At 35.8% G+C, this 13,683-nt stretch overlaps 1 protein-coding gene and 2 pseudogenes across 1 annotated transcript; 2 read left to right on the top strand and 1 right to left on the bottom strand.

The window, feature by feature from the left end:
* Positions 1–613: 613 nt before the first annotated feature.
* Positions 614–2,167, top strand: LOC137401948 (proteasome maturation protein-like; annotated as a pseudogene).
* Positions 2,168–2,959: 792 nt separating this feature from the next.
* LOC137401752 (uncharacterized) lies at positions 2,960–13,237 on the bottom strand. Its single transcript, XM_068088223.1, has 4 exons — positions 13,146–13,237; positions 11,295–11,565; positions 5,390–6,061; positions 2,960–3,123 (listed from the first exon to the last, which is right to left on the bottom strand). The coding sequence occupies exons 1-4, from the start codon at positions 13,179–13,181 to the stop codon at positions 2,996–2,998; spliced, it is 1,107 nt and encodes a 368-aa protein (XP_067944324.1). The 5' UTR covers positions 13,182–13,237; the 3' UTR covers positions 2,960–2,995.
* Positions 8,388–9,711, top strand: LOC137401817 (RNA-binding protein 25-like; annotated as a pseudogene).
* Positions 13,238–13,683: the final 446 nt, after the last annotated feature.

Here is a 13,683-nt window from a genome sequence, read left to right as displayed (position 1 = left end):
TTGTTACAAACAAAAAATAATGCTTTGGTTGGCTCAGCTGAGTATCTCTGATTGTGGTAGACAAAATAAATACTTGAAGTTGTACTCACTTGCATGTTGGACACGTCTTTTCATAATCAGCTGCAAGACAGGACAAGCAGTAGACATGGGAACTTGGTAGCTTTTTAGGGTCTGCACTAGTCATCAGTTTTTCCATACAAAATCCACGATGGGTATCATCCTGTTCTTCCATTCTGTAGTGTCTATGCTCAAACCTAAGCAATGGATCACAGACTATAATACGCACCGAAATGATTACTGTAACTGTTATTAACTACAAGTGATTCTCAGACGGATGAAGCCAGCTTGTTGTACATAGTCAAGTTTATGATATATATTCAACATTTTAAAACCATAGTTTTAAATCTAGAGAAATACTACAACTAGAATATGACCTTATACTGGCCTTATCCTGATCTTATACTAACCTGTGATTCTAGTCAGACAGATATCGGCAGTGTGAAACTAACTGTGTGCCTTCTGTGCAGCCAAATTATAATGCATCGCTGGCCAGCCGGCTCTCGTAATAAGTTCATTTGTGTTTAACCATGCATATCTAGTCTAATGGCATGATATGCGGTATTCGGGAATTCCGCGGCAATGGCCGCCTTCGTTATATGGACAAACGGCTACAGCATTCAAAATAAAAGAGAACAGCCACAACGTAGGAATCAAGTCCTTTTCTAGTAAGGACTCCTTTCTAAGAAAGGAGTCCTTACAAAGATGAAGATGTGTTAGACACCAACCTTTATTTGGCAGCAGTTACAAATATTAATAGAAAAGGTAAAAAAGTTGATGCCACTATAAACAAGCTGGGAGTTCTTGCTAGATGTTTGTTGGGAGAGTTTTCTGTTGAACGCTTCCTGGACTCATGACAATTATAAAACTGTAGCTCTTGTTCAGTTGGTCTATTATGTCCTGGTTATGTTAAAAGCTCAAGGCTGATGAATGTTTGAGAACATCAACGTGGTAGGTTTAACTTTGTCTGTTGACAGTGAAGGGAGCAGCAGGAGAGACAAGCCATGGCACGTGCTCGCTCTATACAAGGTCTTCATATGCCTATGAAGCTTGGCATAGAGAGGTTTACTGCCCAACAGGTGTGCGCTGCATCTATAGGCTCTCATGCTAGGTAGCAGACATTGCAGTACAGCATCCGAATTGATGTTTGGAAATACTGATGTCTCAACTATGCTGATTAATGATCCCTCTTCTGTTTCTACTATGTCCACAAACCCTGTTGTCCGTAATCAGGATGGAATGATTGACAGGTATGATTTTCATGATGAACCAGTGCAACTAGAAGAAAAATTTTAAATGTGAAAGGGTTTGGTCATGCTCAATCAACCACGGGTTTTATTTGATATATTATTTTATACTGCGGGTTTGTTCATGGTGCATTTTAGGCCGAGGGCGGAAGCAAGTGACAGTGTTTTAAAAAGTTCATGTAACAATGCATTGTTTTTACCAGAAACAGTTCTGTCAATCGTAGAGCCGGTCCATGAAAGGTTATCTATCGAGTTTTGCTATAGAGGGAGAAGTTGTAGTATAGGCCAAGACTATTATTGAACATCTATTGACAACTTGTATGAGAGACAGCCTGTCATCTTTCTTGTAAAAGACAGCTTATGTCTATAGTATGTACATGTATGAGTGATATTCTGCCTGCATTTTCATCTTCTTGTACCGAGCCAGCTGGAAGGGTTTACATACAAACCATCCCATGCTTTCAAAAGTTCAACCTTGGATATTAGGCTGTTCCAGGGTTTTCTAACCTCTAAAAACTCTAATCACATCTATTAACAGATAAATCGACTGGCGTGCATGGCCACAAGAAATTCCAACTTGATGGAGGACATACTAACAGGCAGGGATGAATGCATAGACATAGATGATGTCTTCAACAGTAAGTATTGTCAACTTTGTTATTCTTTGGCAACTGCTATGTTTTTATACCAGTTATTGTCTCATAAATAAACTCCCTATATGGAAATATATATTTTGCATGTTCAGGTCCAATGGAGTTTCCAGAGCAAGCCAGTGATCCATGCCCTTATGGAGCAACGACTCGGTATCCTCTAACAAATGGATAGTCTGAGCTCCATCTTGAAGTTGTATTTTAATTGTATCTTCTATGTAAAGTATATCAAATTTACTATGGAAAATATATTCATCTTTAGGCAATTGTAAAGTCTCAAAATAATTTGAAATGCCGTTTTTTCGCATGGCATGGCTCATTGAATCATCAGCTACAAATGATGTTTGTCTTCAGACCTGTTACATGTTGGGACATCTGTCATATATCAGAAAATCTGTCACATGTTAATACGCTTGATACATGATAGGAGATCTGTTACATGACAAGAAAAACATACAAGAGGACATTTGCCATATGATAGAACACCCGTAGTATGGCACGGCACCTGTTATATAGTATGGAATTTGTTATATGGCAGAACACCTGCTATATGACCTTGACCATCGAACAATATAATAAAATATCTTGGTAGAAAAAAGCTGCATAAACAATAAGACACTCTCCTGGCAACAGAATATGTAGTCATGCTAATATTTTCACACTCTATGGTACAACATGTATTTGTTGGCTGCAAACATTAATCACAGATGTGCAAAAAGAGAGGTAACTAATATAGTTGTGTCTATGGTTTGATCTAAATACCACAGAAGTGTCTCTTGATTGTAATCTTGCAAGTTGTCTTCTCTCATCCTCTAACTTTGATATGCTTTCTTGCCGTGTAAAATCAAGTGTTTAACATGACTGCATTATTTCTCTAAAAATATTTTACTAGGTTTATAGAATTACAGTGTAACTGTCCACGGCATAATGGCTTCCTTATTGTCACATGGAAGATGTGACAATAAGGAGTCGGTGGATATTAGTGTCTATAAGATAGGTAAAGTTCCTATATACAAAAGGCTCGAGCGAAGAAATCCCATGTTAGAGTATGTTGAACAACATCATCTCGGGTCCACAGGCTACAACCAGGTTAGTTCTGCACACAGCTAGATCAGTGATTTCCTGGTTTACAGATAGGTCTGGGCCAGATAAGAAGCTATGTCTCCATCCTAAAATATTTTTGACAAAATATTGTATCTAATTCAGTACATTTTCAAACATTAATTAGGTCAAGGTTGGGTAACATTCCTAAATAAATACACATTTGATATGTACCGCGTTACAATCGTTCAAGAATTTATAAAAAGACAAATTTAGTTAGTGGGTGAAAAATAGGTGGGAATTGTGTTTCTCTGTCTGGAATAAATGCTTCATTTTAAAAAGCTAACTTTTGATTTGTTAATATATGTTATTATACGTTGTTTATGTTAAAAGTTGTCTTTTTGGTGAAACTAGTTAATTCATCAGGTTTTATTGAATTATTCTCTGTAAACTCAGTAAATGTTAAACCTTGTATGACAGATAATTTTAATGAAACAATTGTTTAGTTCGAGAGTTCTTGTATGATAAATAATTTTATTGTAACAATTTTTAACAAATGAAACAAATGCTACAACAAAGGAAAGTGAAACCTCAAAAAATTATTTGGTTACATCAAGAGAGTAAATGAGCATAACTAGTGCAAGCCTTTCCGAAGATCTTACAGAAGTTCTGATTATTCAGATTTCTAAAATTTGGCGATTTCCAAAAATCAACATTCCATCTGATATTGCGAGTTTGATATATCGAACCGCGGTATATAGCAAATCGTCTATTTATAGACAATTGGCGAGATACCGTTATATCACTATTACTAGGTGATTGCTCGGCGTTGCTCGGGTAATAAAAAAGTCTTTGCACAGAAAATTTATCTTTATTCAACATCCAGCAACATGTAACTTTCAACTTTCATGAAGTGTTTTGTGCAGTTCAAATAAATTAAGAGAAAAAAAGAAAACAACTGTAAAGGTTTTGAAACTTTTTCAAGCAACTGTAACTTTTAAATTTCATATCACACAAAAAAGGTTTTGTCGAATAAGTTAGGAGGGAAAATAAAACAACAGTAAAGGTGTTTAAATGTAAATGTTAAATAATTAGCAAATAACGGCTAAATAAAGGTTGTTTTACCGTGATTACAATAAAAAATGATTTGGTATAAAATTATATGATTTTAATTCAATTAAGTGATAGCATTATATCACTATCTTATGCAAACACACCTTTGTAAAAATCATCAAAATGTTATTCACAGACTATTCACATTAAAAATAGTAGCAAAACAATATGTTAACTTTAGTAACTATAGTTACGTACAGTAGTTTTTGTGTATTTAGTGGTTATGATCTGCAAGAAAATGTAGCATTACAATCTACTACATGCAGTACGTATCGTAGGTGGTTCCTTTTAGACAAACGTATAACATACATGTAAATGTTGATTTTAACCTAAATGATTTTAACTTACCAAAGCTGAGTTTTAGTATGCATTTTACTGAACTACACTTCAACTTTGTCATTGCCTAATATTTTATTACTTATCTGTTTTCAGTTACGGTTTTACTATAACTTATAACGAATAACACTGAACTGAGATAGTGATCATCACATTTTTTCGTGTTTCATAGTGTAAAGGTTTTGTGCGACCTTCACTTTTCCTCCACTAGTACAAGACTCGGGGCATGAGTTTATACATATATTTCTGCTTAGTTCATAAATTGTACAACAATGATCAAGTAACAAGCAATGAACAGGCCAAAAACTCTGCTCTTCTACACAAATGTTCGAGCTGATATAGCTAGTAAGCTCCACCTCCGTTCTACTTGGCTAGACCCGACACGGCTCGGCCCGGCTCAGCTCGGTCTTGACTCGGCATGGCTCGGCTTGGATTGACTTGGAATAACACTGAACAGAGATAGTGATCATCATATTTCTTTCAGGCGTTCTATAGGAGTGATTTCGGCGAATAGCATAACAGCATTTTTGTTATTTCATCGTAATTAGTATGCCAACTGTCAAATTTTAATTTTGAGAGAAGTTTTTGGTAATATAATATAACGGAAAAAAGTCAAAAGAATTTTGTCCTTATATAACGAAAACGCATTGTGTTGCATTGTGAGACGTAAACAAGCTTATAACAGGGGCATCGTAGCCCAAGAGCGCACTGTATCAATTAAATATTTTCATGTGCAATCCGAAAAGGATATACAGTGAGTATATGGTAAGAGCAATGGGTATGATATGAACTGCATAGCCTTGTGATTACCCGCGCTTGTTAGTCGGCGTGCGATTTGAATATCACGAGTTCAAATCCAGTACGAAGGATATTTTTATTGCTATAACTTTATTGCTATAACTGGACAGATGAATGACAGACAAACGTAAAGATTTATAAACTTACCTGTAAAAGGAAATGATAGAATCCGGTTTCCTTTGCTCGCATAAAAAAACCCATTCGCATCTGAAGTTTTACAGAGTCGAACAGATGCCAATGGTTTTCCGTTAGTTTCCCACGGCACATGGCTACACCCAAAACTCAGTTTTAAATGGCTGTCGAGTTTCCAAATAGACGTAGAGTCGGCAGCCCAGAAGCAGCTTTTATCAACGATGCATATTGAGCCAGGTTTAGTATCTAAAATCTCTTCTTCAATTGTCCAATCATCAGTACGGACACGCGTTATCTTCTTGGCAAGCACTTCTAATACTACTAGTTCATTCTCAAATACTGCCAGATCATATGACTCGAGCTCAGGGCTTCTCCACTCTATGACCTTTCTACCCTCAAGGAGATTATCCTCATATAGATAAAAGGCTACTTTGTCATCATCATGTATCAAGGCTGCAGGTTGATTGTTGAGCGTAGACACTGCTTTAAGAGTACCTGATGTCGTCTGTCGATGTCGAACTTTCAGTTGAGCGTCTCTAATTTCTAGAATGTTCTTCTCTGCAGCCACAAGGACAGAACCGTTTTTCATGAAGGTCAAAGAGAGAATTTGCTCATCTGTACTTTTCTTAGTGGTCAGCTGCAGGTGAGAGGGAAAGTATGGCTTCCATTGCCATTTGATGATTGGACCTATCAAGTAGCGAATTGGGAACCCAGGCTATAACTGGTTAACATTTTGAAAGGCTGTAATAAAAATGTGATTTATGCCCTTCAAGATGCGTTATAACGTGGCTTAGAGGAAACATAATCAATTTGTTGTTTCCATTTTTTAAATTTTCATTTCATAGTTAATTGAAATGTTTATATGTTATGAATTATAAATGATTGTATAATATATACAGCAATAATTATATATAGCAATACAATGATAATCATAAATTTATAATTATACTATTAATAAATATGAATTTCTATCTAGTTAACAGAAATAAGTTTTATAGTAAAGTTTTTTACTAAACTTACAATTTTACCCCAAGTATGTAGTTATTATTAGCAACAAGCAAGAAGAGATCATTGCTGTTACTCCAGGCATACGCAGCTCTTGTAATAGAAAAGAGCACATTTAAGTCAGCCTTATACTTTAACAATTTCCTTCTTCATATTATAAACAGAACATAAAGAAATATTTTATTTAGAGACAAGAAAAGAAAACTTTTGCTCAGTAGTAATAGTAGGTGTAGTGAGGTCGGCGGTAGCTTTATGTGGTTATTAATTAAAGGTCATGTGTGTAAGATTTATCTTTCTCACCTACTTACACGTTTACCTTTCTCATCTACTTACATGTTTACCTTTCTCATCTACTTACATGTTTACCTTTCTCATCTACTTACACGTTTACCTTTCTCATCTAATTACATGTTTACCTTTCTCATCTACTTACATGTTTACCTTTCTCATCTACTTACATGTTTACCTTTTTCATCTACTTACATGTTTACCTTTCTCATCTACTAACATGTTTACCTTTCTCATCTACTAACATGTTTACCTTTTTCATCTACTTACATGTTTACCTTTCTCATCTACTAACATGTTTACCTTTTTCATCTACTTACATGTTTACCTTTCTCATCTACTTACATGTTTACCTTTCTCATCTACTAACATGTTTACCTTTTTCATCTACTTACATGTTTACCTTTCTCATCTAATGACATGTTTACCTTTCTCATCTACTAACATGTTTACCTTTCTCATCTACTTACATGTTTACCTTTCTCATCTACTTACATGTTTACCTTTCTCATCTACTTACATGTTTACCTTTCTCATCTACTAACATGTTTACCTTTTTCATCTACTTACATGTTTACCTTTCTCATCTAGTTACACATTTACCTTTCTCATCTACTTACATGTTTACCTTTCTCATCTACTTACATGTTTACCTTTCTCATCTAGTTACACATTTACCTTTCTCATCTACTTACATGTTTACCTTTCTCATCTAGTTACACATTTACCTTTCTCATCTACTTACACATTTACCTTTCTCATCTACTTACATGTTTACCTTTCTCATCTACTTACATGTTTACCTTTCTCATCTACTTACACGTTTACCTTTCTCATCTATTTACACGTTTACCTTTCTCATCTACTTACACATTTACCTTTCTCATCTACTTACACGTTTACCTTTCTCATCTAATTACATGTTTACCTTTCTCATCTACTTACATGTTTACCTTTCTCATCTAGTTACATGTTTACCTTTCTCATCTACTAACATGTTTACCTTTTTCATCTACTTACATGTTTACCTTTCTCATCTACTTACATGTTTACCTTTCTCATCTACTAACATGTTTACCTTTTTCATCTACTTACATGTTTACCTTTCTCATCTAGTTACACATTTACCTTTCTCATCTACTTACATGTTTACCTTTCTCATCTACTTACATTTTTACCTTTCTCATCTAGTTACACATTTACCTTTCTCATCTACTTACATGTTTACCTTTCTCATCTACTTACATGTTTACCTTTCTCATCTAGTTACACATTTACCTTTCTCATCTACTTACACATTTACCTTTCTCATCTACTTACATGTTTACCTTTCTCATCTACTTACACGTTTACCTTTCTCATCTACTTACACGTTTACCTTTCTCATCTATTTACATGTTTACCTTTTTCATCTACTTACATGTTTACCTTTCTCATCTATTTACATGTTTACCTTTCTCCTCTACTTTCACTTTTACCTTTCTCATCTACTTACACGTTTACCTTTCTCATCTACTTACATGTTTACCTTTCTCATCTACTTACATGTTTACCTTTCTCATCTACTTACATGTTTACCTTTCTCATTTACTTACATGTTTACCTTTCTCATCTACTTACACGTTTACCTTTCTCATCTACTTACATGTTTACCTTTCTCATCTACTTACATGTTTACCTTTCTCATCTACCTACATGTTTACCTTTCTCATCTACTTACATGTTTACCTTTCTCATCTACTTACATGTTTACCTTTATCACCTAATAGAGGAAAAGGAAAAGAGGAAAAGGAATAGAGGAAAAGGAATAGAGGAAAAGGAAAAGAGGAAAAGGAAGAGAGAAAAAGGAAGAGAGGAAAATGAAGAGTGGAAAATAAGAGAGGAAAAGGAAGAGAAGAAAAGGAATAGAGGAAAAGGAAAAGAGGAAAAGGAAGAGAGGAAAAGGAAAAGAGGAAAATGAAGAGAGGAAAAAGAAAAGAGGAAAAAGAAGAGAGGAAAAGAAAGAGAGGAAAAGGAATAGAGGAAAAGGAAGAGAGAAAAAAGAGAGAAAAAAAGGGAGAGAAAAAAGGTAGAGAAGAAAAGGAAGAGAGGAAAAGGAATAGAGGAAAAAGAAGAGAGGAAAAGGAAGAGTGGAAAAGGAAGAGAGGAAAAGGAAGAGAGGAAAAGGAAAAGAGGAAAAAGAAGAGAGGAAAAGGAAGAGAGGAAAAAGAAGAGAGGAAAATGAAGAGAGGAAAAGGAAAAGAGGAAAAGGAAGAGAGGAAAAGGAAGAGAGGAAAAGGAAGAGAGGAAAAGGAATAGAGAAAAAGGAAGAGAGGAAAATGAAGAGAGGAAAAGGAAGAGAGGAAAAGGAAATTGAGGAAAAGGAAGAGAGGAAAAGGAATAGAGAAAAAGGAAGAGAGGAAAATGAAGAGAGGAAAAGGAAGAGAGGAAAAGGAAATTGAGGAAAAGGAAGAGAGGAAAAGGAAGAGAGGAAAATGAAGAGAGGAAAATAAAGAGAGGAAATTGAACAGAGGAAAAGGAATAGAGGAAAATGAAGAGAGGAAAATAAAGAGAGGAAAAGGAAAAGAGGAAAATGAAGAAATGAAAATGAAGAGAGGAAAAGGAATGAAGGAAAAGGAAGAGAGGAAAAGGAAGGGAGGAAAAGAGGAAAATGAAGAGAGGAAAATGAAGAGAGGAAAAAGAAGAGAGGAAAAGGAAGAGAGGAAAAAGAAGAGAGGAAAATGAAGAGAGGAAAAGGAATAGAGGAAATGGAAGAGAGGAAAAGGAAGAGAGGAAAAGGAAGAGAGGAAAAGGAAAGGAGGAAAAGGAAGAGAGGAAAAGGAAGAGAGGAAAAGGAAGAGAGGAAAAGGAAAAGAGGAAAAGGAAGGGAGGAAAAGGAAGAGAGGAAAAGGAAGAGAGGAAAAGGAATAGAGGAAAAGGAAGAGAGGAAAAGGAAGAGAGGAAAAGGAAGAGAGGAAAAGGAAGAGAGAAAAAAGAGAGAAAAAAGGGAGAGAAGAAAAGGGAGAGAGGAAAAGGAAGAGAGAAAAAGGAAGTCAGGAAAATGAAGAGAAGGGGAAGAGGAATAGGAATAGAGGACAAGGAATAGAGGAAAAGGGAGAGAAGAAAAAAGAGAGAAAAAAAGGGAGAGAAGAAAAGGGAGAGAAGAAAAGCGAGATAGGGGGAGCGAATGGGGGGAGCGAGATGGGGGGAGCGAATTGGGAGAGCGAGTTGGAGGGAGCGAGGAGGAGGAGCGAGACGCGAGGGTAGTGAAGAGAGGGGAGCAAGAAGAGGGGAGTGAGGAGAGAGGAGAGGGAAGCGAAAAGAGAGGAGCGAGGCGAAGAGAGCGGGAAGAGGACAGAAAGGGAGAGAGGAAAGAGGGAGTGGGAGAGAGGGATTGGGAGAGAGAGAACGGGAGAGAGGGATCGAGAGAGAGGGAACAGGAGAAAGGGAACGGGAGAGAGGGAAAGGGAGAGAGGGAAAGGGAGAGAGGTAAAGAGAGAGAGGGAAAGGGAGAGAGGGAAAGGGGGAAAGACAAACCGGGGAAGGGCGAGGGAAAGAGGTAGCTGAAAAGGGGGAGAGAGAAAGGTGGAAAGAGAGAGAGGGGAAGTGAAGAGAAAAGAAAGAGAGATAGAAAGATGTTTTAACGGTTTTCTTTATTCATACTAATAAACAGAACATGAAGAAATATTCTATTAGAAAGCAAGAGAAGCGAACTCCTACTCAGTAGTACGTGTAGTAAAGTCAGTAGCTTTATGTCATGTGGTCATTAAAGGTCTCGTGCGTAGTATCTACCTTCCTCACCTACTTACATGTAAATACCAGGCAAGTTAGCTATAATTCCATGTCAGAAGTTTCTTTTTGATAATTCATTTCTTGCTCTGTCATAGTCTCATGTAAGTGTAGTTAACTCACTATATTAACTCACACATTTCTTAACCAGCCATACCTTGTAACTAAATTGAAAATACAGATCATTGTTCAAATCTTGTGTCTTATTTCAAAACTAAAAAGTACCAAAGCAAGCGGTTTAATACAACCTACAAGTTAGTGGTCTGTTACTTAAGAGTGACGAAGTTACTGATCTTTTACTTACAAGTGACCCATTTACTGATCCGTTACTTACAAGTGACTCAGTTACTGATCTGTTACTTACGAGTGACCCAGTTACTGATCTGTTACTTAAGAGTGACCCAGTTACTGATCTGTTACTTACAAGTGATCCAGTTGCTGTTCAGTTACTTACAAGTGATCTAGTTACTGATCTGTTATTTACAAGTGACCTAGTTACTGATCTAGTACTTATGAGTGACCCAGTTACTGATCTGTTACTTACAAGTGATCCAGTTGCTGTTCAGTTTCTTACAAGTAACCTAGATACTGATCTGTTATTTACAAGTGACCCAGTTACTGATTTGTTCCTTATGAGTGACCCAGTTACTGATCTGTTACTTACAAGTGATCCAGTTGCTGATCTGTTACTTACGAGCGACCAAGTTGCTGATTTGTTACTTACGAGTGACGTAGTTACTGAATTGTTACTTGTGAGTGACCCAGTTACTGATATGTTACTTACAGGTGACTCAGTTACTGATCTATTTCAAGTGATAGCTTAGCGCATATGAGGTTTAAATAAGACTCAAATACAAACCTTCTAGCTGCAAAGTTTCTTTCTCAATACTAAATTTCTTCAAGAGCTGGAGGCTGGTGTTGTTCAAGATTGATCTGTTTTTACGCATAAAGTCAAGAAGGCTGACTCCATTGCAATCTATATTGGAGGCAATCTCTTTCTCCAATGTCTGCAGATGTTCACTTTCTGAGTTCAGTTCATCCGTACGTAGAGCAGCTCTTGCAACTGCACTTTTAAACTTCCTCTCAAGCTCTCCCTTGATTTTTTCACCATTCTCGAGCAAGACCTGGTACTGAAATTCATATTTCATATTACCTTATTACTATATTTCATTTGGCCTCAATAAATACTTTTGTTAACACAAACATGACAAACAAAGTGGATACTCAAATGTATGTACCAGGTAGATCTTTTATTCTATAAAAGATCTATATTCTATACAAGACCTTTGGTCTTCATTCACATGCAAACTATGAAGACTGTGGTGATGAGGGTCAGAATGTTATATAGAACCCTGTATAGTTATATTAAACCCTGTATGGTTATATCTAACCCTGTATAGTTATATCAAACCCTGTAAAGTTATATCAAACCCTGTACAGTTATATCAAACCCTGTATAGTTATATCAAACCCTGTATGGTTATATCAAACCCTGTATAGTTACTCAAACCCTGTATAGTTATATCAAATCCTACATAGTTATATCAAACTCTGTATAGTTATATCAAACCCTGTATAGTTATATCAAACCCTGTATAGTTATATCAAACCCTGTACAGTTATATCAAACACTGTATAGTTATATCATACCCTGTATAGTTATATCAAACCCTGTATAGTTATATCAAACCCTGTATAGTTATATCAAACCCTGCATAGTTATATCAAACCCTGTATAGTTATATCAAACCCTGCATAATTATATCAAACCCTGTATAGTTATATCAAACCCTGTATAGTTATATCAAACCCTGTTTAGTTTTATCAAACCCTGTATAGTTATATCAAACCCTGTATAGTTATATCAAACCCTGTATAGTTATATCAAACCCTGTATAGTTATATCAAACCCTGTATAGTTATATCAAACCCTGTATAGTTATATCAACCCTGTATAGTTATATCAGACCCTGTATGGTTATATCAAACCATGTATAGTTATATCAAACCCTATATAGTTATATCAAACCCTATATAGTTATATCAAACCCTGTATAGTTATATCAAACCCTGTATAGTTATACCAAACCCTGTATAGTTATATCAAACCCTGTATAGTTATATCAAACCCTGTATAGTTATATCAAACCCTGTATAGTTATATCAAACCCTGTATAGTTATATCAACCCTGTATAGTTATATCAGACCCTGTATGGTTATATCAAACCATGTATAGTTATATCAAACCCTATATAGTTATATCAAACCCTATATAGTTATATCAAACCCTGTATAGTTATATCAAACCCTGTATAGTTATACCAAACCCTGTATAGTTATATCAAACCCTGTATAGTTATATCAAACCCTGTATAGTTATATCAAACCCTGTATAGTTATATCAAACCCTGTATAGTTATATCGAACACAGTATAGTTGTATCAAACCTCACCTGTCAAGTGACTGATGACAAGGCTATGTATACTCACTCATTTTAAATGATTTTAATCCGCACAATATACCAATATTGTCATTGTACCAATATCGTCATATTGTCATCTACTATAGTGGTTGATAGCATCAGCCACTCCCATTTCATCAAAACACTGAGAAGATACTCCAAATACTACACTGATTTACAACCTATCAAGTCTAGTCTTAACATTGTTACTACTCAGTGCTGATTGCCTGAAACACTCAGGGAGTTACCTTCTCATTGATGATTCTGTCTACATATGACTTCATTGTTTTGTTATAAATATCAGCATCATCAACAATTTGCCAAAGCTGTTTCTCAGCTCTGCAGATCTCTGTAGACCGCTCAGAGATGTTTTGGAGTCGTCTCCTTAACAGCTCATCCGCTTTGTTCAGCACATCAGCAATAGGCATGAATTTGTGGAGGCGCGGGACTAACAAACAGAAATCATGTTTCAAGGTCTGCATTACCATAGTCTTATAAATTGATATATTCTCAACAATACCTGTACATATGCTGCATTGTGAGGGTGATAATGAGTTTGAACTGGAGTTGTCCTCCATCGACTTAGCTACAGGAAACAACTCTACTATTTTATGTAATCGATAAACAATAATTTTTCATTTTTAAACAAGTCTGATTTAACTTTTCAGTTCTTAAAAAATAAGCCTCATTAGGAAGCTTTATTCTGATGAGTCATATCTGATTCATCCACTAGATGATTAGCTACATTCTTGGTTTAGTCATTAACAGCTTAATTAAGAACAGCAG

Source organism: Watersipora subatra, chromosome 8 (genome assembly GCF_963576615.1).
Source record: "Watersipora subatra chromosome 8, tzWatSuba1.1, whole genome shotgun sequence".
NCBI classification, from domain to species: Eukaryota; Metazoa; Bryozoa; class Gymnolaemata; order Cheilostomatida; family Watersiporidae; genus Watersipora; species Watersipora subatra.
The sequence above is the reverse complement of the archived record's forward strand: the minus strand, read 5'-3'. Positions and strand labels throughout refer to the sequence as shown.

What these genes read in the sequence shown, in the direction of transcription:
- LOC137401752 (XM_068088223.1), bottom strand. Translation starts at nt 13,181, where the DNA reads ATGAAGTCATATGTAGACAGAATCATCAATGAGAAG. An exon ending in AGAAACTTTGCAGCTAGAAG is followed by an intron (nt 6,062 to 11,294) that starts GTTTGTATTTGA and finishes GCTACTTGATAG; the next exon opens with GTCCAATCATCAAATGGCAA. An exon ending in TCTATCATTTCCTTTTACAG is followed by an intron (nt 3,124 to 5,389) that starts GTAAGTTTATAA and finishes AAAATATTTTAG; the next exon opens with GATGGAGACATAGCTTCTTA.